The sequence below is a fragment of the Amblyomma mixtum genome, chromosome 10, assembly GCF_055824585.1.
Source record: "Amblyomma mixtum isolate Tamu chromosome 10, ASM5582458v1, whole genome shotgun sequence".
NCBI lineage: Eukaryota > Metazoa > Arthropoda > Arachnida > Ixodida > Ixodidae > Amblyomma > Amblyomma mixtum.
The window spans coordinates 179,134,959-179,160,767 of record NC_143021.1 but is presented as its reverse complement, the minus strand read 5'-3'; the positions used below and the strand labels follow the sequence as shown (position 1 = coordinate 179,160,767).

Genomic DNA, 25,809 nt, shown 5'->3' with positions numbered 1-25,809 from the left:
CGTCCACGATAGTACCTTCCCTAGTCCAGGGGGGCACAATGCACTTGCAGCATCCATTAAGTTAAATAGTTGCAGAAGTCTTCCTAGAGGTATTTATACAGCGAATTTTGCGATACCAGCACTTGTGCTTCCATTCCCTGCCAAAGCAATTGATTGCCACATTGAAATAAATAAAATTTTTCTAATTTATATACTCCCATACTGCACCTACTAGAAGAAACCCAAAGGCATCTCAGCTCTGAATTCCCAGGAACAAGGCTACACAATGACATAACAGCTGCACTACCAAGGATGAAGTCATGCTTTGTCAGCGAGCTTCCATTGCCACCACACATTCTCCGATTTCAAAGCAACCACGGAGCCTCTCCTACGATAGCCTGCAAGGTGTATTGCGTTCAAAAATCTGAGTAAGGTGGGCTGCAGAAGGACGGAATAGCAGCGAGCCATCTCAGGAAACGCATAATGTCAGAAACCAGCAGAGCCACCCATCTCCATCCGCTAAGCCTCGAGGACCACACAACAACCCCTCTAAATGCTTCGAACTGCAGCTCGCACTTGTGGTCTCCTACACTTCAGTTGAAGTTCTGAGCGTTGCTGGTGCACATCACAAACCCGTGCCTCTCTTGAACAAGAATACTGCTCTGCAGATACAGACAGGGAGAGAAGGTAGCAACAAGGAGAATGGTAGAGGAGGTCTAGAATCTTGCAGACCAATCATAAAGGTGAACACCTGAAGAGATAAACTCGTTCACCTATCTGTGACAGGCCAACAAGTGCTGTACCTAAAACGATTCTCCTGTATGTCACTTTCTGGCTGTCCGTTGCGTCCACTCGTACTGCTGGTATGAAGGATGCCGTTTCTTTAAGTAGCTAATGGCTCCTGCGAGCAGCCCAGCATGCTAGAGAGACCAGTGGCACATGTCATAGTGATCTAGAATACTTTTTGTTGCCAAGCAAGCAGGACTGTGAACGTTCCCCATGACACCGTAAGTATGACCGTGCGTTATCAACAGCAGTGCTCTGATGCCTGAAAACAAGCACTATGATCCCTGGAACTGAGGTTCAAGGATAACTTTCTATAAAGCAGGGCTTCTGCGCATGAATGACATTAGACACCTGCCTATAACCAATAACAGCTCCAACCCTGCCTTGGGCACTGCTCCGGCCTCCCTTAGCTTGACATGCTAGGTGCATTCTAGATCAGCACAGCATACGCTAACCATCATACCAGACAGACTTCCTTTAAACCAGCCAGCAAGCTGAGTGACACTCTTTCCATCATTAAAAAAAATATAGTGACGTTCTATAGACCTGTGTTTGCAGCGCACACAAATTGTAGTGTGCGTTAAGCTACAAGAGGCACAGAATCATTTCATGCAACAAGATTACGCCTGTGCCCCAAGTGGACTACTAAAAGCCACAGTTTCTTGGTACAGTGCTCAAACGAGCGAACGATTTAGTCATCGCATCAATTCAACTGTTACACACCGGATGATACATATTCGAAATATCTGGCTGATGCAAACAGGACGTTGTGATCCCAATCAAGGCAGCAGCATACGTTCAAGCATTACCACTTCAGAGTATTAAGTGTAAGCAACAAGTAGCAAACTAACGCTGCTTCAGAGAACGTCCCAGTGAAGTCAGTCGAACGCCACCCGCACAAAAAATGCCCGCCGGTACAGCTTAAGTTGAGACATGTCAGAAGTCTCTACGCAGAGTTCATCCAGGAGGTCCGCTTTTGTCTGCTTGCAAGTCCAACTCGCAACGACGACGTCAGAGGATGCACATTTGAAAATAATTCCAGGGCAGCCCGCTGCAACGAAGTGTCGCTGAGCGTTGCACTGCCTACTGAAGCACCATGCCAGCTGGCAGGCAGCAGCCGGGGATCGCTCTACGGTGCAACGTCAGTCCGTTCATCACCGAGCAGCGGCACGCAGCGTCGTGCAAGACTACAGAAGCTGCACTTCCTTCAACACCCAGCCCACGGAGCTACGTGAAGGAGTGTGTTCGTCGTAGCCCCTCATAAATAAGCCTCACACCCCGACCCTTCGATGGAGGCACAGCGTACGTCTTGGGCCCTCATCGCGGAACTCCATTGCCGGGGGGTGGCAGTGCTCCCTGCTGTGGCTGGGGCGGAGCAATGGTCGTTTGGTAGGTGGGCCGCTGGGAGGCACCGCAGTAGTCGAACCCGACGACGCTGTCCGGTGACTGGAGAGACTGAGCGTACAGGGGGTTGATATTGGCTGCGTCGAAGTGGGTGCTGTCGTAGAGCGAGTTGTTCTGCAGAGATCGCGAAAACCACACCAAACAGTTAGTCACAAACTGTCGGGGAGTTGGTTGCGACAGCTGCCTGGCCTAGCTGGTTTGAAATTCGAGACGAAGGCTCAGGGCTGACTTAAGAGACAGAGTGGAGGATATGCCCACGCTGATTGACAGCTATGTTTCATTTGAATGCATGAGTAGAAATGATTAGGGAGCAATCAGCATCCCATCAAGTGCTGCCATACACCTACAATAGAAAGCTATACAACTTTCTCTGAAGCTTCACAGCTGGATAAAAATTCCTCCTGGTCCGGGGAGGAAAATGGGTCGCAGGCATTAGTATCAAATGACAGCTTTAGGTGTTGCTTTTTCTGCACTGTAGTCAATCTATGAAGTGCCTTTCCTTCCCAGCAAGGAAACAGGCAGTACCAAGCATTTGCATTTGCATTTGCACGCAGTAGCATGATTTGATCTTAAATCCTTAGATATGTACAATGCCTGGGTGGCACCTGAGCTCTATCTATTGCTTTGACAGATATCACGAAGACATTACCTTTACAGAAATGAGTCTAATGACAGCAGTCCTTGCACGTTGACTTCATTTCTCTGCCTGCTTTCTCTACCCTGTTAGTACTTTACTCTCATGGATGCAAAGAAAGCATACTTGTCAATTCACACTGTCGTGTCATTGTGCTAACGTACTCCACCACCCTTAGTCAAATCGTACGACACAGTTTTGCAGTCCAAGATGTCAGATATTAATCTGCCCATCTGAGTAACTGTAATCCCACCCTCTTCCCTTTTACCCTGCCAGTAAATCGAGAGACTCTTGCACATGATGTGAAATCTCAGTGCTCCTCCACCCTGCATGTGCTTTACAATAGAATTTTAAAGTGCTTAAAGGACAATACACATCTAATTCTAGTTGCGCATTTTCTTCGCTGCAAATGATGTATAAGACTTCAGAAAACATGGTTCACCACAAGGTATGTGCCTACTACCACTAAATAATTTATAATCGAATTTCTTTTCTCATGACTTCTCCGTTTCAGCAGCCAAACAATGGCAACGACATGCAAGCGACATGTTTAGGTCATGCGAGACATGGAAAAAAACTGCAGTATAATCACTGATTCGTCGTTTTTATCATTCCAGATATTGAAGCAGGCTGGCATTGCAGTAAATTAAAGCTACGTATCATTGGTTATATTGCAGTTTTTTTTTTCAGGCATCACGCGACCTAAGCATATTTTACAAGTCAAAGCTATCATTCGGCTGATAAAACTGAAACCATAACAGCATCAAGAAGAAACTGAATCATAAATTATTTAGCAGCCGTAGGGGGAATACCAAGCCGTGATACTTGTACACTAATGTCTAACGCATCAATTGGAAAAAAAGAAACACGCTAGCAAACATTTGGTGTCAATACACCTTCAACCCTAAATCTGATTCTATTCACCAAGCTGCCATATTCTCAATCAGTTGGCTTTAAGCTTGACTGACCTATTACCTTAGTGCCTTGCCAACATGTGTACCACGCTTGTCCCTAATCACGATAGCCATAGCATCAATCTTCTCAATCAGTTGGCTTTAAGCTTGACTGACCTATTACCTTAGTGCCTTGCCAACATGTGTACCACGCTTGTCCCTAATCACGATAGCCATAGCATCAATCTTTTGTGAGGAGTAATGGTAGCCAGCTTGGAAAGCCAACCACCCTAGAAAACAGCCCTAGCCCAAGTTCTGGCACTGCAGCAAGTCATCACAGTAGATGGTTTGGTTTGGTTTATTGTGGTTTAATGTCCCAAAGTGACTAAGGCTATGAGAGACGCCGTAGTGAAGGGCTCCGGAAATTTCGACCACCTGGGGTTCTTTAACGTGCACTGACATCGCACAGCACATGGGCCTCTAGAATTTCGCCGTCAAGAAATTCAGCCGCCGCGGCTGGGATCGAACCCGCGTCCTTCGGGTCAGCAGCCGAGCGCCGTAACCACTGAGCCACCACAGCGGGGCATCACAGTAGATGCTTTCAACCTATATTTCAAAATGCTCCAGAAGCCGACCTCAATATGCATTCATAGTGTGCCAAGGAAGCTTAATTAAACTAATACCGGTGAATTCCAATCGCAGATTCGGAGCACTTCCAGATCCACCTTGTGGGGACGCCTTCGTCCCCTGCGTTCACTTTCCCGCACTACACCCCACTGTTGTTAGCTCCTCCGAAACGCGCTCTTCTGTTTTGGTTACTTTAACTAACAGGGGAGGGCGCTCGCGTCGTAGCGACACCAGCGCCACGGATGGCGTTTTGCTGCGCGCGCGCGGGGGATAGCTGGCTCTCTTCTCCCTGGGACAGGATAGCGTGTGGACGTTCACGCGCAAAGCTCCGCTCTTGGCCGCGGGCGTCCTCGTGTGGAAACTTCTTCCCCTCAGCTCGTTCCGTCGGGCCTCGGAGTTTATCCCTTTGCCCTACCGTGGGCGGACGTTCGCTCGTAGCCGTGCTGGTGAGTCGGACATCCTAGATTCCTCAGTGTATTTTGTTGCTAGCTGGCGTTATTGTTGCTATAGCAATAAATGCCTTGTTTGTGTCAGCCAGTGTGTCGTTCCTTTGTTCCCGTAGAGCACGGCCCGCCGTGGTCGGCGTGCGCTCAGTAGCGTACGCGACCACGGGGTGGGGTCAGCGCGGTTTTGAACTGAGTCAGCCGCGCTTAAACGGGGAATACGTGTTTATCTCCCCCATTTAAACCCCATATCTGGCGCCCAACGTGGGGCCTGCTCTTGGAACATTGGACGACTGTCAGTTCGGTTCGAGGAACGCTCTTTGTCCGGACTTGACAAGTGCTAGGCCTAGAGTGAATTTTGATCGCTAGGACCTGCGGCATGCTTTCTTGAGTGCGAGGTGTATTGCGCTGCAGCATGTTTGAACTTTTCGACATGCTCAGCACGTTTTTTTTGTGAAGTTTTCTTCCTGGAGTTTCTTCAAGAACCACTTGGTCCGCATCGAGGGAGCGCGAGGCCTAGCGCCCGCGGAGTTGCCGAGCCCGAAGCGAGTGAGTACGGAAGCCGCGTGGGTGGTCCGAGTTTTCTGTATATATTTTCTCGCTGTCTCTTTTTCGACTCTGGGAGTCGCGGCTCTGGGAGTCGCGGCTCTGGGAGCCGGGTGGCCTGGGGCCACGGGTGCCGTAACGAGCTCGCTGGTATTGCAGCTCGGCACCGGGCGTTCCGACACCGTCCGATACGGTGGGCGCCGTTCACTCAGCAGCTGCTTCGTGCAGTGAGCGGGGAGGACCACCCCACAACGCTTATGTCTCCTCGCGGCTGCGCGCACGAAACCCGTTTCGGGTCTTTCTTTTGTTGGGGGTCGTTGACCTTCACAGTGGCATTGAGGCCTAAGGCTATTCATAGCCGCCTGCACCTTGTCAAAAGTGACACGACCACCGGACCGTGGTATTGAGAGGGGGCGCACTTTGCTGGCCCACCCGTTTTTTTTAACCTCGCATGAACCGAGCATTCTCGTTCAACTCAAGAAAGGGCTTTGTTCACTCGAACTTTGCGTTGCACAGCCGCCCGACACATTTTGCTAGCGAGTTGAGCATTGAGCCACCAGGCCCTTGTGTACACCGTTTCCCCTCCCGTGACCTACGTTAAAGGCATGCGGAGTGTGTTTCGTAAATTTTACAGATCTGGAGCCACTGCGGCTTGCTGTCCTGTGCACATCGTCTCGCTGCCGCCTGCTGCGACGGAGCGGCCTGTATCCTGTTCGCTGCATCCATCCGGGGCAGCTGTGGTGAGACCAGACAGCAGCCACCTGTTGCCCTGGCGACTACTGCGGAATCTTGGACTGCAGTGGTCAACCGGCCCTCCTCTTCGCGGGCCTGCGGGCACATAGTCCGCGGGCCATGCGAGTCGTCCCAGCGGAGACCTTCACGCCGCCTTCGGAATACCGCGGAAGACTGCGTGCACGCTGTCGGCGTGACCTCCGCTGCAAGACCTGCCTCAAGTGCATGAAGACCAGGAGACTCCTCCATAGCATGTAACTTGCAGGCGCGTGGGTCTATTTAAGGTTGGGGGGATGTGGGGACGCCTTCGTCCCCTGCGTTCACTTTCCCGCACTACACTCCACTGTTGTTAGCTCCTCCGAAACGCGCTCTTCTGTTTTGGTTACTTTAACTAACAGGGGAGGGCGCTCGCGTCGTAGCGACACCAGCGCCACGGATGGCGTTTTGCTGCGCGCGCGCGGGGGATAGCTGGCTCTCTTCTCCCTGGGACAGGATAGCGTGTGGACGTTCACGCGCAAAGCTCCGCTCTTGGCCGCGGGCGTCCTCGTGTGGAAACTTCTTCCCCTCAGCTCGTTCCGTCGGGCCTCGGAGTTTATCCCTTTGCCCTACCGTGGGCGGACGTTCGCTCGTAGCCGTGCTGGTGAGTCGGACATCCTAGATTCCTCAGTGTATTTTGTTGCTAGCTGGCGTTATTGTTGCTATAGCAATAAATGCCTTGTTTGTGTCAGCCAGTGTGTCGTTCCTTTGTTCCCGTAGAGCACGGCCCGCCGTGGTCGGCGTGCGCTCAGTAGCGTACGCGACCACGGGGTGGGGTCAGCGCGGTTTTGAACTGAGTCAGCCGCGCTTAAACGGGGAATACGTGTTTATCTCCCCCATTTAAACCCCATAACCTTTCCTGCTTTTTTGGGAGCAAAGCCTTTCTAATGGCAAATCAGGATCGGGGATCACTTGTTCCAGTGGCAGAATGGGAGAGCAGTCTGGACTGCCCTACCGAAATTGGATGTCTGCTATTCCATCACTGCAGATGACGTGTGCAAGAGAGCACAAGGAATGCTGGATACTTTCTTTTGTATACTGCCACCGGCTTTCTTCGGCTCAAGCACAAATGTTCCAAACGCAGATTTGGGTCGGGTGCTCTCTGCAGGATTCAGGCGCTAAGCAGAGCGGGCAGACTACTCTGGATCTGCGATCGGAATTCACCTTAAGACAATCGTGGATGCTAGAAAACGGATGCCAGATGTGAACTGGATGCAGCCAGCTGTGTCATCAAGTGCGAGCCTTGGTACTTCCTGCCTATGATATAAAGGAAGTACATACTTGCGCAAAAGACGGGACGAAAACGAGGAAACACAAACGACACGTACAATGCGCAACTTCCAACTGGTTTATTTCATAGAGAGCTACACACTTATAAACTGTGTCAAGCGCTGTGTTTGACCTCTAGGGTATAAATGTGTAGCTCTCTATGAAATAAACCAGTTGGAAGTTGCGCATTGTACGTGTCGTTTGTGTTTCCTCGTTTTTGTCCCCTCTTTTGCGCGAGCACGCACCCCTTTCAAGCTATGAACCAACTCGCCTGATTAGAGTTTTAATTGAGCTTTAATTGCCTATGGTAGCAGTACTCTGATGACACAGTGCTGCTTTTGCTTACTGGAACAAAGCAGGTGTAGAGGAAATGCACTTGCAGTTACTTGCAAGAGAAAATTACAAAGTTCACAACAACATGCGGTTTAACTTTTTCGCAAGTACAACTTTATTGAAGGCTTCCTTGCTTCCCTTTGAGCCAGCTATGAAAATTCGTGCTGTAATAGAGTACAGTCAGTTGCAAAAGTAACCAGAACCTGAAAGTTTCAATGGGGTTTCATAGCTTGGAGCCTAACGTACCTTTAGGAGTTAGCTTAGCTAGAAAACACCAGGCATGGCTCAACATCCCTACCTCGAGTGTCATTTCCTAGCTGGAGCATTAGGTCATTCGCTCACCTCCGTGTTTCGATTACTTCTACAGCTGGTAGTAAATACTCTACAAGCTGACCCTGCAATCATCAAACCTTTAACTAAAGAGTATCTTTAGACCTGACTGTTGCCTAAATCTGCTGCTTATGATCCGTCTTACTGCTGTCACCTGTTGGAGTAGACACAAACTATGCCGAAATAAGTGTAGTTCTGATTATTTGCTACAGGTGGCAGGAAAATCAACTCTTTTTAGAGGAAAACGCAAAGCACAGATGTTTGAAGACAATGCAAGTTTTTGACAGTCAGTTTTTGCGTCCCACAAGAATTGAGGCCTTGATTCAGGAAAATGGCCACTCTGATACTGATCTGTATACTCCGTCGGACGGTGTAACCTCCTGACACGACGACGAAGTAGGCAGTAGAGATTCAATGCTGCCAAAGAAGCCCATGTTTGTTCGAATGTCACATTGTGGACCACACCAAAAAAAACATGTAAGGATAAAAAGAATGTAACTATGAACATACTGCGGCTTCTAAAGAAATAGAAAACAGGCTTCATTACATTTATCTTGCCAACTTTTAAGTTAATTTCTGGTGAAAAACTCGCCGGGAAGTAGTGAGAAATGAAGAAAAACTTTTCACTTGAGCGGTTAAATCCTCTCAAGCAAATGACCAACCGCTGATGTCAGCCTAATCTCTTTGGTTGTTCATTTCTACCCCTTTCAAAGTTGCATAGATTACCTTGAATTTCGATAGTACTGCCCTGATTTAAAAAAAAAAGTAAGCAAGGAATTGTAAGGAACTGTAGAATGAGAAAAAATTTCTAGATTCAAGCCTGGCAGCATGAAATTGGCGCACTCTGTGCAATCAGAAAAAGACCTAATCTTTACATGCATGTGTAGCCGATACCTCTGCCTTGGACAGCAGATGTGTTTGTGAACCACTCGCAATAAAAATGCGTCGGAAGTTGAGCACCTCGTTTCTACCATCCCCAGGCCTTTTGTCCTGGTTTCGCGCAGCATCCACCAGCTGCATAATTTACCTCAACTACACAGCCAGGACTACGCCGACAAAACAACCCAAAATCCCTGCACAAGGACCTGATGTCTTAAAGGGGCTGCGAAACACTGCTTGGGGGGATACTGGCTATACTTCGGGTGGGTTCTTTATGTCACACAGATGCTGACTTAAAAAGAGTTACAGGAATCGATGCACAGGAACGGGAGTTATTCAGTGGAGAAATTTCAAAATACAAGCAAACAAAACGCTGCCCTCAAATCGATTTTGGCGGGGCTTCCCACTCCTATTTCGCTCTCCCAATGACGGCACCTGGCGCAACCAATCAAAACAGCCAGCCAGAGCATGTCGCGGAAGTTTGTGCTCCATGGTTGCCTGCTCCCTGTAACTCGTTCTTGCTGAGACTCGCAGCGTAGTTTCCATGCCAGAGCGCCCCTAGTGGTGTATTTTTATTTTACTTGCTTTGCGGGGCTTTAGTCTAAGACAAACAAGTTGTTTTTGTTGATCTAATATAAAACGCAGACAGGTGACAAGATGTGTCTATTTAATCACACAATTTGCAGTATATTTACTGTTTGTCCGATCATCAAGCTCGTGCCAGGTGATGTCATATCCGCTGCTAAAAACCCGCCACTGTGTGGCGACACCATCAGAGCCATGAAGTTGTTTTTGGGAGGACATTAAAATATTAAAAAACGGAATATACGCGGTATTGCCGACGCTAATAGCACCATTGTAACTCACTGTATGCAATCAACAGGCAAAACAGTTAACTAAGATTGTGTTTCTGGGCCCCTTTAAGGCTTTTACAAGTGTTGCTGGAACGGCCACGCTGCAAGGAAATTTTGCAGCATGGATATGCCTTAAACGCAACCACGCACACGGGCGCTAAGTGCATGGGAAACTGCGTGCCATCTAACATAGCAGGGAGACTGAAACGGGAGACATACAGTAATGAGAAGGGTAGAGGAAGTAATGGTCTCCACAAGTAAAGGTTAAGGTTTCCCCGGCCACCAACCACCAGTGCGAAACCCGTCAGAGAGGAAAGAGAACCAAGTAACCAAACTCCAAAAAGAACAGAAAAAAAGAGGGGAGGGCACTTACTTTGCACGGCTGTACCCAGGTGACTTCCCATGCAGGTTCACAGGGACAGAAAATGTGGGGCATGCTGCAGACGCATGCAAGGCAATGTGTTAGCAGGCAGGCCAAAAGCAGGCAGGGGATTGGTCAGAGACGGGGAAAGGGTGTGGGGGGAGGTTCACTACATTGTTGCCTACTTCTAGCTTTCTTTCTCGTGCACCTACACCAGCGGCAAACAAAAAAAATCCACCAAAGTACAACCAGCACCCACAGAACACTGCCACCCACTCAGCGGAAATGGTCAGCGGAAATGGTTGGTTGGTTTATGAGGTTTAACGTCCCAAAGCGACTAAGGCTATGAGAGACGCCGTAGTGGAGGGCTCCGGAAACTTCGACCACCTGGGGTTTTTCAACGTGCACCGACATCGCACAGTACACGGGCCTCTAGAATTTCTCCTCCAAAGAAATTCGACCGCTGTGGGCGGGATCGAACCCGCGTCTTTCAGGTCAGCAGTCAAGCACACCATAACCACTGAGCCACCGCGGCGGCTACTCAGCGGAAATGATTAGTGCACGCACGTTGTGTGAAATTCCACAAGCAGGATTTCCCTCACACTTTTACTAACAGAACCAGCACAGCTAAGATGGTGATTAAAGCATTGCTGACGCTAGAAAATGTGCGTGAGGAGTAAGAATGCGAGTGCCCGCTTCAGGCCATGTGCTTTCGCCTTGCGTGTGCTTGAAGAGCACGGACACCTCAGTTCCGCAAATGGAGATTTGTGGGAAAGCCTGCGTGTAGAATTTTCCCGTAAGGTCCAATCTCTACGGATGTTGGGCTGGTCTGGACATTTCCCCTGAGTGGTAGCAGTGACAGTGGGTCCAGTCGCAGTTGATCTACCGCTGCATTAGGAAGGCCTGTGCATGGCGATGTGACTGATGTTTGAAGTTGTCCTATCCAAGCACTGTTTCTCAGTACAAATGACACATTTGCAATTTCAAGACACTGACATATCAATTTAGCTAGACTCAGAATTCCCCATCCCCGTTAACTCTGCTCGTAATTCCTGCTAACGAAGCAAGCCATTCGGCCAAATAAAGCCAGTGTACTAAACACACTTGCAGGTTAGTGAAATTCGAACTTAGTTTTTCTTTAATGAGGCCGCAGTTGACCGACAATTACTACAAGCGACACTGAACTTTCTAGCCTGAGAGTAGCTATCATGATGCTAGAAAGCTTTTCCACGGGCTTCACGGCACCTTTATTTCCCCCAACTTGGTCAAAGATTCATAAAATTACCTTGCGATACCTTCAATTTTCAATGCATATTAAAACTCGCCTAAAGAACCTAAAGTAACACACATACGCTGGCTGGCCCTTGCATAGCAAAATATAAACAAAACAAAATATGACCAAAAGGCAATCAAAAGTAATGCTGACACTTCTCACCGAATGACAAAACGTAATGCAACACCATGCAAATGCCAGATAAACAGAGGTTATCCTTCAGACAAATAAAATGCGCAAAACAAACAAACAGTGACAATTATTTAAGATAGGCTTAGCCACGAGCACAGCTGGCAACAGAGACAAGGAAGCGCTGGCTGATACACTGACATAATGCTGCATATTCATGGACATTACTCCACTGAACCCGTAACACAGCATTCAGCTAAGCCTGTACAGGCCTATTAAACAACCCTCGATTTCCTTTCTCTCTTCGTGCCTTAAACTGTAATACAAAGTGGGACCTCTTAACGCATGTTTTATGACTAGTTTACAAGTGGCAAATAATTCTGCCTCAATGTTGCTAGAGGGCCCCCCATCCAAGTCTGTTACTTGCAACAATGAAGTGAAATCGTGATTTCATAAAACTGTGCACAAACTAGTTATACAGACAAAAATGAATGTAGACTAAGTAATTTAATACACATCTATACATATAAATTTCAACAGTGAGGAATAAAAAACAAGAGTACGATGAGTAAATAACAAGGAAGAAACGCTCAGGTTTTTGTCTCTACTGACTGACGACCTTCGTGCTCCAAGAGGAAACACATAAAGGCTGAAATTAGTGAATTACTGCCACACTTGGGAAAAATTATAGGACGTTGAAGGACGTGTGTCATAAAAGCATGAACTAAGTAAGAAGTATCTTCTATTCATAAGCACTCATTAACATACAGTCAGAGACAGACAGGGCTGACGCAGGCCAGAAAAATTAAGCAATCTACTCATCAACCAATATTTCAGCCAAGTTACCCTGCACACTGGTCCCAGTTGCATACTTTGTCCCTGGCTTTCAAAAAAGATAATGATGTGCATTCTGTTTACAACTGTTTCATTCTGCCAAAAGAGTGAAAAATCTCAGTACACAAAGTTTTGTTCATGAATTCAGCAAACACAGAGGTCTAAGCCACAGCTCAAGTAAAGCCTGTCAAGGAGGCTCAGAACAAAGTCATAGGTCTGGAATCCTTGTTTAAGGATCTGACAGAATTAGTATGCCGCCAAAGATAAGGACGAGACAGGTGGTTATATCAAAGGTAACACCACTGCAGCACACTGGTAATGTGTTTAGCATTTAGTCTGTCAGAACATGCTTCTCTCAACTTTTCTCTTTCCTGTGATGCAATGTTCCTGGATGCATGTTAACGACCTGTGTCACTACACATTTCGGAGAACTTTAGTACATAGAGTATATATATATATGTATATAAATAAAAAAATCCTTTCCTACATGGAAGTATCCCATAAGCCTACAACAGGCAAAGAAATGCCCAAACAGTGGCAGCTAACAAAGTAAACAGTCAAGCACACAAGGCTTGTGATAAACGAATATCTATTAGACAATGATGCCAATAATACAGGTGGTCTTAAATGATAGTTGGCTGACCAATGACATGAACAATAAACAAACCATTCAAAACCGTGAGTAGCAAGCATGTTTCGTAAGTTTTCCTCCATACAATCTCAAGGACTACAATGTGAACCACCCAGAGCCATAGTAATTTTCATATCATCTATGAGGACTAAACTAAACCCTCTCTAGCCTGAACTCTCATATTAGAGATATCAGTTAACTGGAAAGTCTTTCATGTCATACAAAAAGATTCAATGATGCTATGAGTATGTCACCACTTATCTATAAATTTTGGGGGACAAAATTCAGATTCCTCAAAATCTGGCCTGCGAAAGCAAAAAGGCCCTTAGCCAGCGATTTTCATGTGCAAACCATGCCGTGAACCAGCAAGTCAGTCTGTGCGAGCCCGCCACTCTGTACACCTTCATATTTCCTGAAATTCCCTAACTGACACCTGACGCACGTTGCCTCCGCTCCTAACTTTGAAGCTTTGAGGCTTGTGGCAAAGGTAAGAGGAGTGGAGAGGAGACTGGAGAGGGGACATGCAAGAAGTTGATGTCCCAGACATGCCCCGAACAGGTAGAACCATTTTCTGGGCCATGGTGGAGATGGAGGTTAACGCTGCTGCGGTTGCATTTTCAATGTGATTGCGAACTCTAATTTGCCACCTGAGTTTCTCGTGCTACTGTGCTGCTAGGCACAACTCATTTCATTACAGTTCAGAGCTTGCTTTGCGTAGCGGAGTCTGCATGGAAAAATAAAGCTACACAGAGGTATTAAACTTTCAACACTGCACAACCAGCTCACTGAAAATTTAAGTGTTTCATCTATGCTCATATTTATAACAAGTTAACAAGGGTTCTCCGTAGCTTTTTGATTTGGTTTATTGGTTTATTGGGGTTTAACATCCCAAAGCAACTCAGGCTATGAGGGACGCTGTAGTGAAGGGCTCCGGAAATTTCCACCACCCGGGGTTTTTCAACGCGCGTTGACATCGCACAGCACACGGGCCCCTAGAATTTTGCCTCCATCGAAATTTAACTGCCGTAGCCAGGATTGAGCCCACGTCTTTCGGGTCAGCAGCCAAGCGCCAGAACCAATGAGCCACCGCGGCGGCGTTTGACTGCAACTTTGTTGTGCCAGTTGCACAAACAGGCATGTTTCACAGTTTGGGTAACCTATCAACCAATTTCTTCTAAAAAGAATAACAGCTGCTTACTGAGTGATGCACATTAAAATGCAAAAAATATGGTACATTTACCGCAAAAACTGGAATATAGGTCAAACTTATTTCAAAAACCCATGGCAAAAAGTCGACCCCCTTCTTATATACCGGTCATTGGTGGAAAAACTATGGAAGTCTTGCAACAATGGGAGGCTGAAGTCAACAGCCTCCATCACCATCGCCATCAGCAGCAACGCGGTATGGCGACGTTGTGGCACCGCGAATTTGCGTTTCCATTGTGGCTGGGTGTTGTCGGCGGGGAAATCTCTCCCCGCAGAGATGGTGCGCAAGTCTTTTAGAAAATGCAGCATAAGCAATGCGCTAGACGGCACAGAAGATGATGCCCTATGGGACGTGGGCAGCGAGAAGCAATAGGAGGTATTCACATGACGTCATCCGCAAGGGGCGCTAGCGGCCGGCGCGCCATTCGCCATGTTGGTGGTCGCGCGCGCGGCCGCCGCAGCCAGCCGCAGCGTTTGAATAGCTGGTGATGGGTGAAATGTGAGTGTATTTCGCGTCTCGCCGCACGTGATTTCTGTCCGACCCGTGCCGCCGCGTGACTGAGTGAATATTCCGTGAACTGTGCGAAGCAGAAAAGAGCGGGCACGCTCAGAAGGTTCTACTTTGTGAAAAGGTCGACCCCCGTAGGAATGCGGAGGCACCGGCATGGTGTGCGACGTATACAAGACTGCTGCCGCGCGCTGAATTCACCGGTATCGAAGCCCACCTTGTGCACGGCTTAAGTTTGCTGGCAGGCCAAGGAATTAAAGGATATAAACCTATGAGAGGGTGCAATTACTTGACAAGCGGGTGAGTCCAAGAGCCGTGCTGTGGGTGCCGACGTCCGCGGTGCTGACGGCCGAAGTGCCGTTTTTGAAGAGGTGAGTAATTCGAAGGGTCTGTTCACTTAGCTGTAGCTTAACTTGTCATCTCTACCTGCTGAAAGTGACGTGTTACAACTGAATCTAGCGGAATGGCTGCACACTGCGTTGCTGCGAAAACGGTCTTGTGCATACGAAGCAGCGCTACGTAGCTACAATCAAAACTGCAAAACATTCTCGCTGTGTCTGCCGTTCGTGCTGCGAGCGCATGGCAGTATTTGTTTGGCCGTTCTGTCGGGTAAATAAGGCAGCTATGACGCTTTGCCTTTCTGCTGAAAGACCGTACGTCTGAGAAGCGTCAGCAGTTCGCGGACTACAGCTAGGCGCTTGAATTATCAATTTCTGCGGTGACAGTTCTGGAATTTCGGTAATCAATCGTGCTGTTTATCCACGATGTGCCCTGCATGACTAGCTGACAATTATCAACTGATATTAAAAGCTGCAAGTCGTGTACGTTCTTGCGTGCAGCGCAGCCAGCCAGTTTTGCTGCCGAGTTGAGGCAGCTCGGTTATAACACGGCGCAGAAGAATTCTGCTGCAAGCTTCATGCACAATACGCGCTCCACAAGGATAAGTGGTCGCTGACGTATTCAACAACGTACAAATATGTTACGGATCACTAACAGTTCAGGCCGGGTACCTCACGGCGCACCGTGACACTGCGCGAGCTGGCCTGAAACGACCGCAAACATGGCGCACCTGCCGCGACGACGCTCGCGCCGTCTGGTAGCGCGGCCTTAGTGAATACCTCCTATTGTCATCCGACCACTCGAGTTCGGACGTCTCTGATGACTCGGAGTAACGCTTGCGCACTTTGTGCCCTTCACTGTGCTGTACACCCGGCTAAATTTTTAACACTATCGTGCAACCATTGCCTCGCGTGTTTGTCAGCACCTTATCACAGAGTGGCGAAAGAAGCGAGTAAGCGCATATGTATACATATGCATATCTGGCTTGTTTCGCCGCTCAGCGCTGTTAATAAGGTGCTGACAAGCACGCGGGTCGATGGTCGCACGATACTGTCAAAGAATTGGCCGGGTGTAGATACAAGCAGCATCTAAATGAAAATAAATACAGTCACCATTGTGCAACCGGTTGAGTCGCATTTGTTTCAAGGTAAGGGTGTCTTTCGGTACTTCTGGCATTGAAAAAGATTTTTTTTTTTTATTTTTAGACTTGATTAGTTGGTGGGTCGACCTATATTCCGGTCCGACCTATATTCCGGTTTTTACGGTAGTATGTGCTATTTGCTATTTGCCTAGAAAACATTGATATTAAGTGAACAGGTGATGTGGAAAACTAAATAAAAGTTAACCTTTGTTTCAGACACTGCTGCAATGTTAAGACAGAGAGTGATGACAAATGCATGTTTTCAGATAATGCAGCTGCATGAGGACCTTCGTTTCCATAGAAATACTTCCACTCTCCTCATGGAACTAAAAGAGGCCCGAGGCAGTAAAGATTTGTCAGGCCCTATGAAATGCAACAAGCAAGCACAGACATACTCAGAACTGCTGAGTCACAGGTGGTCGGTCAAACAAACCAACAAACAAAAAATAAACAATGCTATTCTTTTCAACAGAGGCATTCCTTGAAAAAAAAAAAAAAAGCCTGGTACGCAACAGCCTAGCATGATCACACGAGTGTTTTTTTTTCACCAGAAGGATCACCATACGACAAGGTGCACAATATCAGAAAAAAAAAGTATGAAACAACACTCTGCACATGGGACACAGAAGAAGTTGACAACAAATGAAGCACAGTCGCTTATCACACTCTTCTGTGATCAGTGTTCAGGTGTTGTTTCCTGCTTTTAATCTGATCATAAACAAACCAGCTCGACTAAGCACTCTTTCCCAATTCTAGAGCTTCTCTCCCAAATGTATGGCACAGTGTGCTTATCCTAACAGTCACATGGAAAGGCACATCTTTGAGGCATGTCGCTTCGTAGATGAAGCTGCTCCTACAGTCGAGATTTAAGGCAATGACTATCCCACCCCAAGCAAAGAAATCCTTCTTAGTTATGAAGCTCGCTGAGCGAGCTGGTTGTTCACAAAACCCAAACAGCGCAAAAACAAAGGCAGGACACAAAAAAGCACACAGTAGGAGCACACAGCAGTAAGAGTGCTGCTGTGCGCTCTTTTTGTGTTCCACCTTCATTTCGCACTGTTTAGGTGCCTCGTCAGTGTAATCACCCTGCGGCATGGTGATCAGCCCAGAAAAAGATAGCACTCGTATGACCACAATGACCACCCTTCCATACTTCGTTACAACAGATTACACCGCCATATAAGCGCACAATCGCATGCAACGATGACATGCACTCAGTGGCACAGTGGTGACGTGAGCGGCCAAGCACGCGGGGTTAGTCGGCATGCGGGCCAAGCCAGGTCAAGTCAGCACGAGCAACAAGCGAGGAGGCACTGCTCAGATGTGTGCGATGTGCACCTGGTAAATGTAGTCGGAGTCGGTCTTGAGCGACGAACACGACAGCTGGTGAGGCAGGCTCACGTTGTCGTCTTCCATGGGGTCGTCGGTCTGGGCCTTGTAGGAGAACATGATGCTCGGCTGCGAGATGCTACAAGGACAGAGGAGGAAGGGGAAAAGCGTGGATCAATGAGCTGGTTTGCAAAAAAGCACAATGAGGAATTGTGTGTCCCAATGCTGCGCTACCGAGTCTTTAGAGGACGCAGGGCTTCGGGTTAGTTCAGACCAGCTGGACTGCTTCAAAAAGTAACGTTGTGTTAATACACGATTCTTGTATTCCATCAGCTTAGAATGCGACTGCAGAGAGGCCTTAAAGGAACACTGAGGATGCCAACTCCATCCAATGATTGCTCTGGGGCCCTTTCTCACTACGCTGACATTTGTTCGGAAGCAAAAGAATCACTCATCGCCGAGAAAATTGGATTTAAAAACCTTCCCGCCACTTGTTTCAAACTCTTCTGAAGTGAAAAATCAGTATCGATGCGCACGGTTTATTTGCTAAATCGGCTGGTAGTGGCAACACCTGCATTTATTTTGTTTTTTTACCTTTTCTAGCTTATAAAAGAGTTGTTTTCAGTGAGAGTGGTCCCTGTGTGATCAGAATGCGGCACCCCTGCCAATACATGCCACCTTCAAATTGTCTTCCGTGCTTCTTCAAGGAGAGATCCGAGTTCAGACTTAGCTTCATCTGCTCACAAAAGAAACGCTGTGCTACTCAAGGAGATGTGTATCAGCGCTTCTTCCAGCGAGGCTTGTTCATGCTCAAGCATGGTGCATGCTTGCATGCATGCGTGCAGGTTTAGTTTGGTACTGCATTTGAGTATGTACAGTAATGCTTCCTTTGACAAGCCAGTGTCATCTGAGGCCATGCCAGGTGGAAGAAGCTGAATTTCACGGTAGAAAGAGTGACACATTCGCGATGAAATTTTCAGTGGCTGTCGCCCCTTCATAGCTACAGGGAGTGGCGCCGCTTTTTCAGCAGTGCCATGAGGCTAAAGCCACCAGGCACTTCTGTCGAGATGCATACTTACATTTATTTCAGTCAAGACGTGCAAGTACCATACATAAATACAGTATTAACCCTTTAAGGATCTTTGTACACAACTGTGTACACAGCGAAGTCACAGCTTTTTCTGAATGCATGCAGCACCTTGCAGTGATTTCACTTTTTCAAGTGAATTCATGATCCTTCTTGTCGCAAACAAGATGCTTTTCTATGCCTCATATAGCGAACACAGCAAGTATTTCGTGAACAGTGAGCAGGTCGCACATCGTCTGCCATTTTTGTGCAGAAAAATTTTCACAAGTAATAACATGATCCGTAACGTCCAACTTTGAAACAAATTCTGTTCCTTGATCTCTCGTGTGTTTATGTGACGATTCCTAGCATTTTGAATTTTGCCATTTTGTTCAATTATGACTCTATGTGCGAAATTTTGGACATCCCTGTAATATATCAAACACCAAAACTCTGTGCTAAAAAAAACTAAATTATCTTGCTTGATGCCTCAATTCAATATGTAAGTGGAAAGATATTTGCTTTGGATGGAAAGAAAAAATGGTTGCAGAAAGGGTTGCTCAAAACTGCTGCACCACTACTATGTTTTAACCATGTGAAATTCAAGGGCAACTGAAAAAAATAAACGATTATGCTGGAAGCGTTACTCAGCTCTGTCAGCCATGTTAGCCCAACCATCAATACACAGATAACACAGAAATGCTTCCAACAGACAACTGCAGCATCAATTTTGATGACACATTTAAAATGGCTTGCCCCTCTGCCTCGTCAATAATTGGCTACTTAGCAGCAACTCAAGAGAACATTGTGTTCAACTCTTTTTCTCAATTTCAGACTCTGGAGCTCTTCACTGGCTGGCTAGCCGCCTCCAAACCCACGAATTTAAGAGGTCAGGTTTGAAATTAATGTGACAGTCTAGTGGCTGAGAAAAGCACAGTTTTGCTTTACCCCCTGCATTCTTCATGAAAGAATCACTGAAAAGGAAATACTACGAACAATAAAATTAAATAGCAAGAACTCAAAATATCATAAGATTTTGAAAGGTAAAATTAATGCTTTATGAAATTCAGCAGTTTCTTTTTCTCTGAAAGGAAAGTATCGGTCTGAATGAACATTTGTCTAATTTGTGTGTATACAGTTCAACAATTTTTTAAATGCAATGAATTTCATTTAAACTGACGCAGCAGCTGTACAATGAGAACTTTTATTTCTCACTTACTTGAAAAAAAAAAGAGGATAAATAACTAAAAAATAATTGTAATCAAATAAACAAAAATAAAAGAAAAAAAGTTGGAATGAACGCTTTGTCTTAGCCCTGCAATCTACAGCCTAGGACTGCAGCAAGTTCACAATGTTTCAAACAGGCTGCAGCTAAGAAGTATAGTCCAACACGAGCAGACTAATGGTCCTTTCAACTCTTGCAAGAAATTTTTTTATTTCACTGCATTTTCTTTATGCTACCACTTCACCAGATTTTCTCGCACTGTCCACTCTCATTGCACCGTGCTCGTATGGTTCTTCAAAAAAATATCGAAATGTGGTGAGACGATGTCACCAAGAAGAAGAAGGAAAGCAGAGATGGCAGTTCACCATCACCCACCTGAAGAAGTCAGCAAGGAACGTCTTGTACACGAGTGGGGTGAAGATGGTGAAGTACAGGTAACTCGTCACATCTACCACACTGCACGATAAAATGAGAAAAAAGAAAACAAAGACGGGGCAAACATTAGCGGCTGTCAAAAGCACAATGAGTCACTATTAGGCAAGAAAAAAATACAGAAGCACTTACCACAAAATTACAACGAGTGATTAGTGCTGCCTGGTCCACAAAATCATTAATGCAACGATGATGCCACGCACAATGAAACGATGACCGAGTTTATTTATGCTACGGGAGGGACTGAGAAATGTGTGGCCATGGCTTGGCAGACTTAGTCTTGTAACGAATTTGCAGGCAGCGCCCCAAGTGCATTCTCCCTGCATTTGACTGGACACATACTTGTGAGCTTCATCTCTCACCTATGAACAGTGTCCCAAGCACCACACTATGTCTCAACCTTGGCTGCATCAATATCTCTCCTCATCCCGTTGCTGTTTGCAGTTTTATCATTGCGGAGGCCAACACTGTGTGCCAAACAATGCACATCACATCACACCAGCGAAACGCTGCCCTTCACAGTGGCCAAAAGAAAACAGAAAAGGATCGCGCTTGCTTGCACAGTCAGGGACAAAAGTCTCCGGACCACGTGTTCCTCTAATGAAGCAGATAGCTCTGCTATTAGTCGGCGGCTGGAGACCACACTTGTGGAGGTAAAAGTTAAATTTTTGTTCTTTCATCTCCACAAGTGCGGTCTCGAGCCTCTGTCTGATAGTAGAGCTATAAGCTTCGTTTGAGGAACATGTGGTCCGGAGACTTTTGTCCCCGACTGTACCTGGCCCTCTCCCCAGTGAAAACCAATAGACGGCACAACACGAGGTCTTCACTCCACCAGTCACTAATGCTGTGCAAGGTGGAGAGAGCTGTCAGAATTTATGCAAAAGGAAGAGGGTCAGCATACTTGGGTATGCTTTGTATAGGCCCCAAAACAGGCTAAAACCTTGCCACCGCACAGCAGAGAACCCTATGAGAGGGAATACTCTGTTAAAAAAGAAAATTTATCTCCTTACTTCTCCACTGAGTTTGAAAAGGCACCAAGGGATCATGAGTCTAGGGGAAAACTACTCGAGAAAGAAAAAAGAATGTAAGCTTTCCCTTCTGCTGGGGAGTGACTGTTGACTGCACACTCGTGCAAATGATTCCCTCTGATAACGTTTCTATGTGTACGAGAGAGAAGACAGCCTTGGGGGGATTATGTTAAAATTTTCCAGCACATCTGGCCCAACCACACCAGTCAAGGAACTGTCAAAGGATTCAAAATGACAACTGATGAACAAAGACATGCTCTTTCTGTGTCAACATATTATACATATGTGCAACTTTTTCTACCAAAGGGAAACTTTCATAAACAACCCAGCTCTGAAGCTGTGTTTATGTCAGCCAATTTAGAAATGTGATCACAATTAAAAAAAAAAAAAATATGTCAGGAATATAAATGCGACCTTATGTTTATGCGGCCTATGGTTTTGGAAAATGGCTGGTACACTAGAAACCTATTAAAAGAAACTCGGATATTAAAATCTCAGACATAGTAAAGGAAAACTGCAGTCCCATTTCACCCAAATGGGAAAGTCCTATTTCTATACAATTTTGCAGTCCCAATAGACGACTGTACATTTTTTTTTTTTAACAGTAAAGACATCTCACTAAAGAATCTGATATACGAGGGGGTACCCAAAAGAAACCGGACTAAATTTTTTGGTCGGCAAAGCTTCTGTGGTACCGCGCTTTGCCACTAGGAGCGCATAGAACAAACATTCCAGAGTCAGTAAGCCGAGTGCCGTCGTTGAAGGAGGTCAGACTAGTTTAGGCAGAGTTGCAGAGTGACGACTGTTTTGTGCGAATGTCGTTTTTGCAATGGCTGATTTTCGTGAACAGCGTGTGCCGGTGAAATTCTGACTTTTGCTCGGAAAAAGTTGAATGGAAACTCTTGAAATATTAAGACGTACAAGGGCGATGCTGTGGGAACAACTCAAGTGTTCCTGAATCAAATCCTGAATCAAAGCAAAATCATGCCAATGGTAAACTTCAAATTCACCTCATCTCAAGAAAGCTCGTCAGGTGAAACCAAACCTCAAAACAATGCTGATTTCTTTTTTCGTGAGAGGAGTCGTCCATTCAGAATTTGTTCCGCAGCGTCAGACAGTTAGCCAGGCTTTCTACTTGGATGTTTTGAAAAGATTGGGCAACAGTGTGCGGTGGAAGTGGCCTGATTTGTGGCGGTCGGGTGACTGGTTTTTCCATCATGGCAATGCCCCTGCTCACACAGACCTGTCTCTACGACAACTTTAGACCAAAAATGGCATGACCCCTATTCCTCAACCCTCATACTCTCCCGACCTTGTCCCGTGCTACTTTCTTTGTTTCCTAGAATGAAAAAATAGGTGAATGGAAAGCGTTTCGCTGATGTTGCTGAGGTGAAGAAAAAAAACGACGGAGGCACTGTCAAGCATCACAAAAGATGAATTTAAACAATGTTTTGAGAAATGGAATGAAAGATTCGACAAGCATATCATTGCAAGTGGGGAATACTTTGAAGGAGACTGAAGGTCTGTGCTTAACTCTTTCCTTACCACGGGAAAAACGATCATTTTTCACATGTCTCAGACAACATTTTTTTTTAGAAAAAGTGTGATAGATAAAATTATATAAAATGCATAACAATAATTCAGATAGAATGCGCTTTATAATGAAATTTATTTGAACACATATTCTGCTTGAAATGCTGTGAAAAAAAATCAGTAAACACAACAAAAAGTAAAAAAGAAGAAAAGTTTTGTGTTTATATGACAATAACTCTCCAAACACTTGTACTAAAAAAATTCTAGAATATACAAAACAATTCAAATTCTTTCTAAAACATGGCATTAAAGTTTGAAAATTATAACTTGAATAGTTTTCGAGCTAGAATTTTTTTCTTCATGCCTCTTGAAAAGGCTCGTTTGAGAGTGCCCTTTATATGATTTTTACAGTCCAAGAAAAAAAAATTGGAAGTGTAATGTTATGAGCCAAACGAAAGCTTGGTAAGCGTGGTTTAAAAAATACAAATCAAAACTTATTTAATTTACGTCAAAAATTAAAAAAAAATATAAAACACAACAAGTATAGGTGTGATATTGCGATATATAGTATGCGATAAGTATAGCTGCGATGTAGCTGCAGAATCGAAATCCGACGTTACAACATCTTCGTCCGAGTCACTGCTGCTCGGAGGATCTTTAAAATCAGCTGCAGAGGCTGGAGAATCACGTGCAGCGGGACTCTTCCGAGCGCGCGAAGCGCCCGACCTCGACGCGACGCCATCCTCACCGCGTATTATGTCGCAATAAGCCTATGCTCCAAGGGCACTTCAAAAATGCACGACTGGCGGGGAAATTACGAACTAGGCCGAAAATGGAACTAACCGTCTGAACAACAAACCAGATGCGCCCGCACAAGCGGACAGGAAAAAGAAAGCGAAACTATCAGGCCAACGTTCCGGGATCGGTTTGCGCAGTTACAGCGTCTGAACCAAAATCCGACAATGCAACATCGTCACCAGAGGCTCTACTACTCGTAGCATAGATAATAATTGCAGTCAATGCAGTAGAATTGCGCGCAGCAAGGTTTTTCCGAGCGCGCGCCGTCTGCGCGCCCGACGCCATGCACGGAGCGTCCGCGCCGTACCCTCCGCTTCAAGGGCGTTTCAAAAATTCGCGCGTCGTGGGAAAATTGCTCTCCACGCAGAAACCGAAACTGTAGTCTCTGGAGAACAACTTAGATGGCGCCACATCACCGTAACGGCTACAATGAGGAGCTTCGGTTCGCACAAACACACCGGAACGAGGAATCTGAACGCACAGGCGAGCGTTCTGGGCTCTCGTTGCCCAGTTTGGGCTTCGAAACAATACCTGACGATACAGCATCGTCGTCAGGGTCCGTGCTAATCGATACATCAAAAATATGTGGTGCAAACGCAGCGGAATTGAGTGGAACGGGGTTTTTTCGAGCGAGCGCCATTCCCGATGATGACGGCATGTTTGGAGCGCCCGACGCCGCACACCCAACTTCAAGCGCGTCTCAAAAATTGCGGCTTCTTGGCAAAAATATAAACTAAACAGGAAGTTGAAGTTTAATGTGTGAGCAACAAACCGAATGACTCAGCAAGACCGTAGCGGCCGCGGTCGCGCTGCCGTAGCGCTTCGAATTTTTCGATCACCGGTGATCGAAGCACAGTGGCGTGGTAACGAAAGAGTTAAAATGTGAACAAATAAGTTCAAACAAAAATAAGTCCGGTTTCTTTTGGGTACCCCTCGTAGTTAAGAGTGTTTGGTTATGGCAACATACTTCCCGCAGAATGATGACATAGCGGCATGCGTGCAGTCTGGAACATCTGAAAGCTACAAACATTAGATGGCGCAATAGCAAGGCCAAAAGTCTGAGGCGAAATGCATATCTAAAACTATAAAAACTGCTTTTTTTTTTTTTTAGATGGCTTTACCACCAGGCTCATGAGCTGCAAGGAGAAGCCAATTTTTTTTTTTAGGGTAATGCAAGGGGCCATGAAGCAAAGTGTGCGGCATGCGCAGGAAAAAAAAAGCAAGCTGGCTATGAACACAGAAAGACGACGGCGTAGGCCCCTGAGAAAAGAAAGACAGCAAAAGTGCAGTGAACAGTGGGGATGGGAAGAAAAGGGCGAACGTTCACTGCACTGGGCAGCGTAAAACACGAGGCAGCAACTGCAAGAAGCGGAGACGCGGCAGTACTGCGTAGGTGGTTCTGCCGGTCTCGATTCAACTTAATTGATCTCTTAGCTATTACCTCTTAAATGACAAAGCGGCTGCGGAAGGCAACATCGTGTTCACGCAAAGGTTTGGTTTTCATATGCCCTCAAATGCATTGTATTTGTAGCTGCGTTGTATTTTTGCGAGACAAGACGAAATCCAAAATATGACAACTGAAAACAAACAATTCATATAAAGGGATGACGAGAGCAGAACGGAAGGTATTTCTGAGCGTTTTTTTTATAAACCAACACTATGTGTTCAGTAAGTAGCAAGTTAATTACCAGACAGCATCCTCAGAGCCATGCCATCACCAACAACTGATATGTAAAGACTGATACAGTCAAGAATTCTTGTTGGTCCCATTGACTTTTTACTATAGAGGGGTTCTACTGTACCATGATGCCAACTAAACTATGCATTTCAGCTGTTGATGTAGAACGCCCTCGTGACCCTAAACAAGCTATACAAATACCGTACTGACACGAGCCAAAATGTGATATGTGTAACTGGTAATTTCAACTGATTTTAACGTTATACGTACTCATTTCTGCCAGGACACTTCCTGTACTCATTTCTGCCAGGACACTTCCTGTACATATCTGTTATGTTTTGTACATTGCCATGCTGTTGGTTACGGTTGTCTACATGTGCAGACTGTTTAAAAACTGGCTCCTTAGACTCTATCAAGCTGTTCTGGTTTATGGGGGTTATCCCGTCTCAAAGCGACTCAGGCTATGAGGGACGCCGTAGTGAAGGGCTCCGGAAATTTCCACCACCTGGGGTTCTCTTAACACGCACTGACATCGCACAGTACATGGGCCTCT

At 46.2% G+C, this 25,809-nt stretch overlaps 1 protein-coding gene and 1 long non-coding RNA gene across 3 annotated transcripts in view; both read right to left on the bottom strand.

Moving 5' to 3' along the window:
- Nucleotides 1-1,423: 1,423 nt before the first annotated feature.
- Nucleotides 1,424-25,809, bottom strand: part of LOC149327868 (transmembrane protein adipocyte-associated 1 homolog) — a 57,262-nt gene continuing 32,876 nt past the window's right edge. Inside the window, exons 10-13 of one of the 2 annotated variants that reach the window (XM_089563261.1) lie at nt 20,163-20,243; nt 17,506-17,635; nt 10,119-10,182; nt 2,143-2,283 (exon numbers count right to left, since the gene is read on the bottom strand). In XM_089563261.1, coding sequence (XP_089419387.1) covers nt 10,156-10,182; nt 17,506-17,635; nt 20,163-20,243 — 238 coding nt within the window. In that variant the 3' untranslated portion in view covers nt 2,143-2,283; nt 10,119-10,155. Of the gene's footprint in view, nt 2,284-10,118; nt 10,183-17,505; nt 17,636-20,162; nt 20,244-25,809 lie in introns of both variants that reach the window. The other variant, XM_089563260.1, reaches the window with a different exon arrangement.
- LOC149327869 (uncharacterized) lies at nt 2,291-7,359 on the bottom strand. Its single transcript, XR_016286248.1, has 3 exons — nt 6,935-7,359; nt 3,881-4,421; nt 2,291-3,778 (listed from the first exon to the last, which is right to left on the bottom strand). It is a non-coding gene; the product is annotated as an uncharacterized LOC149327869 (long non-coding RNA).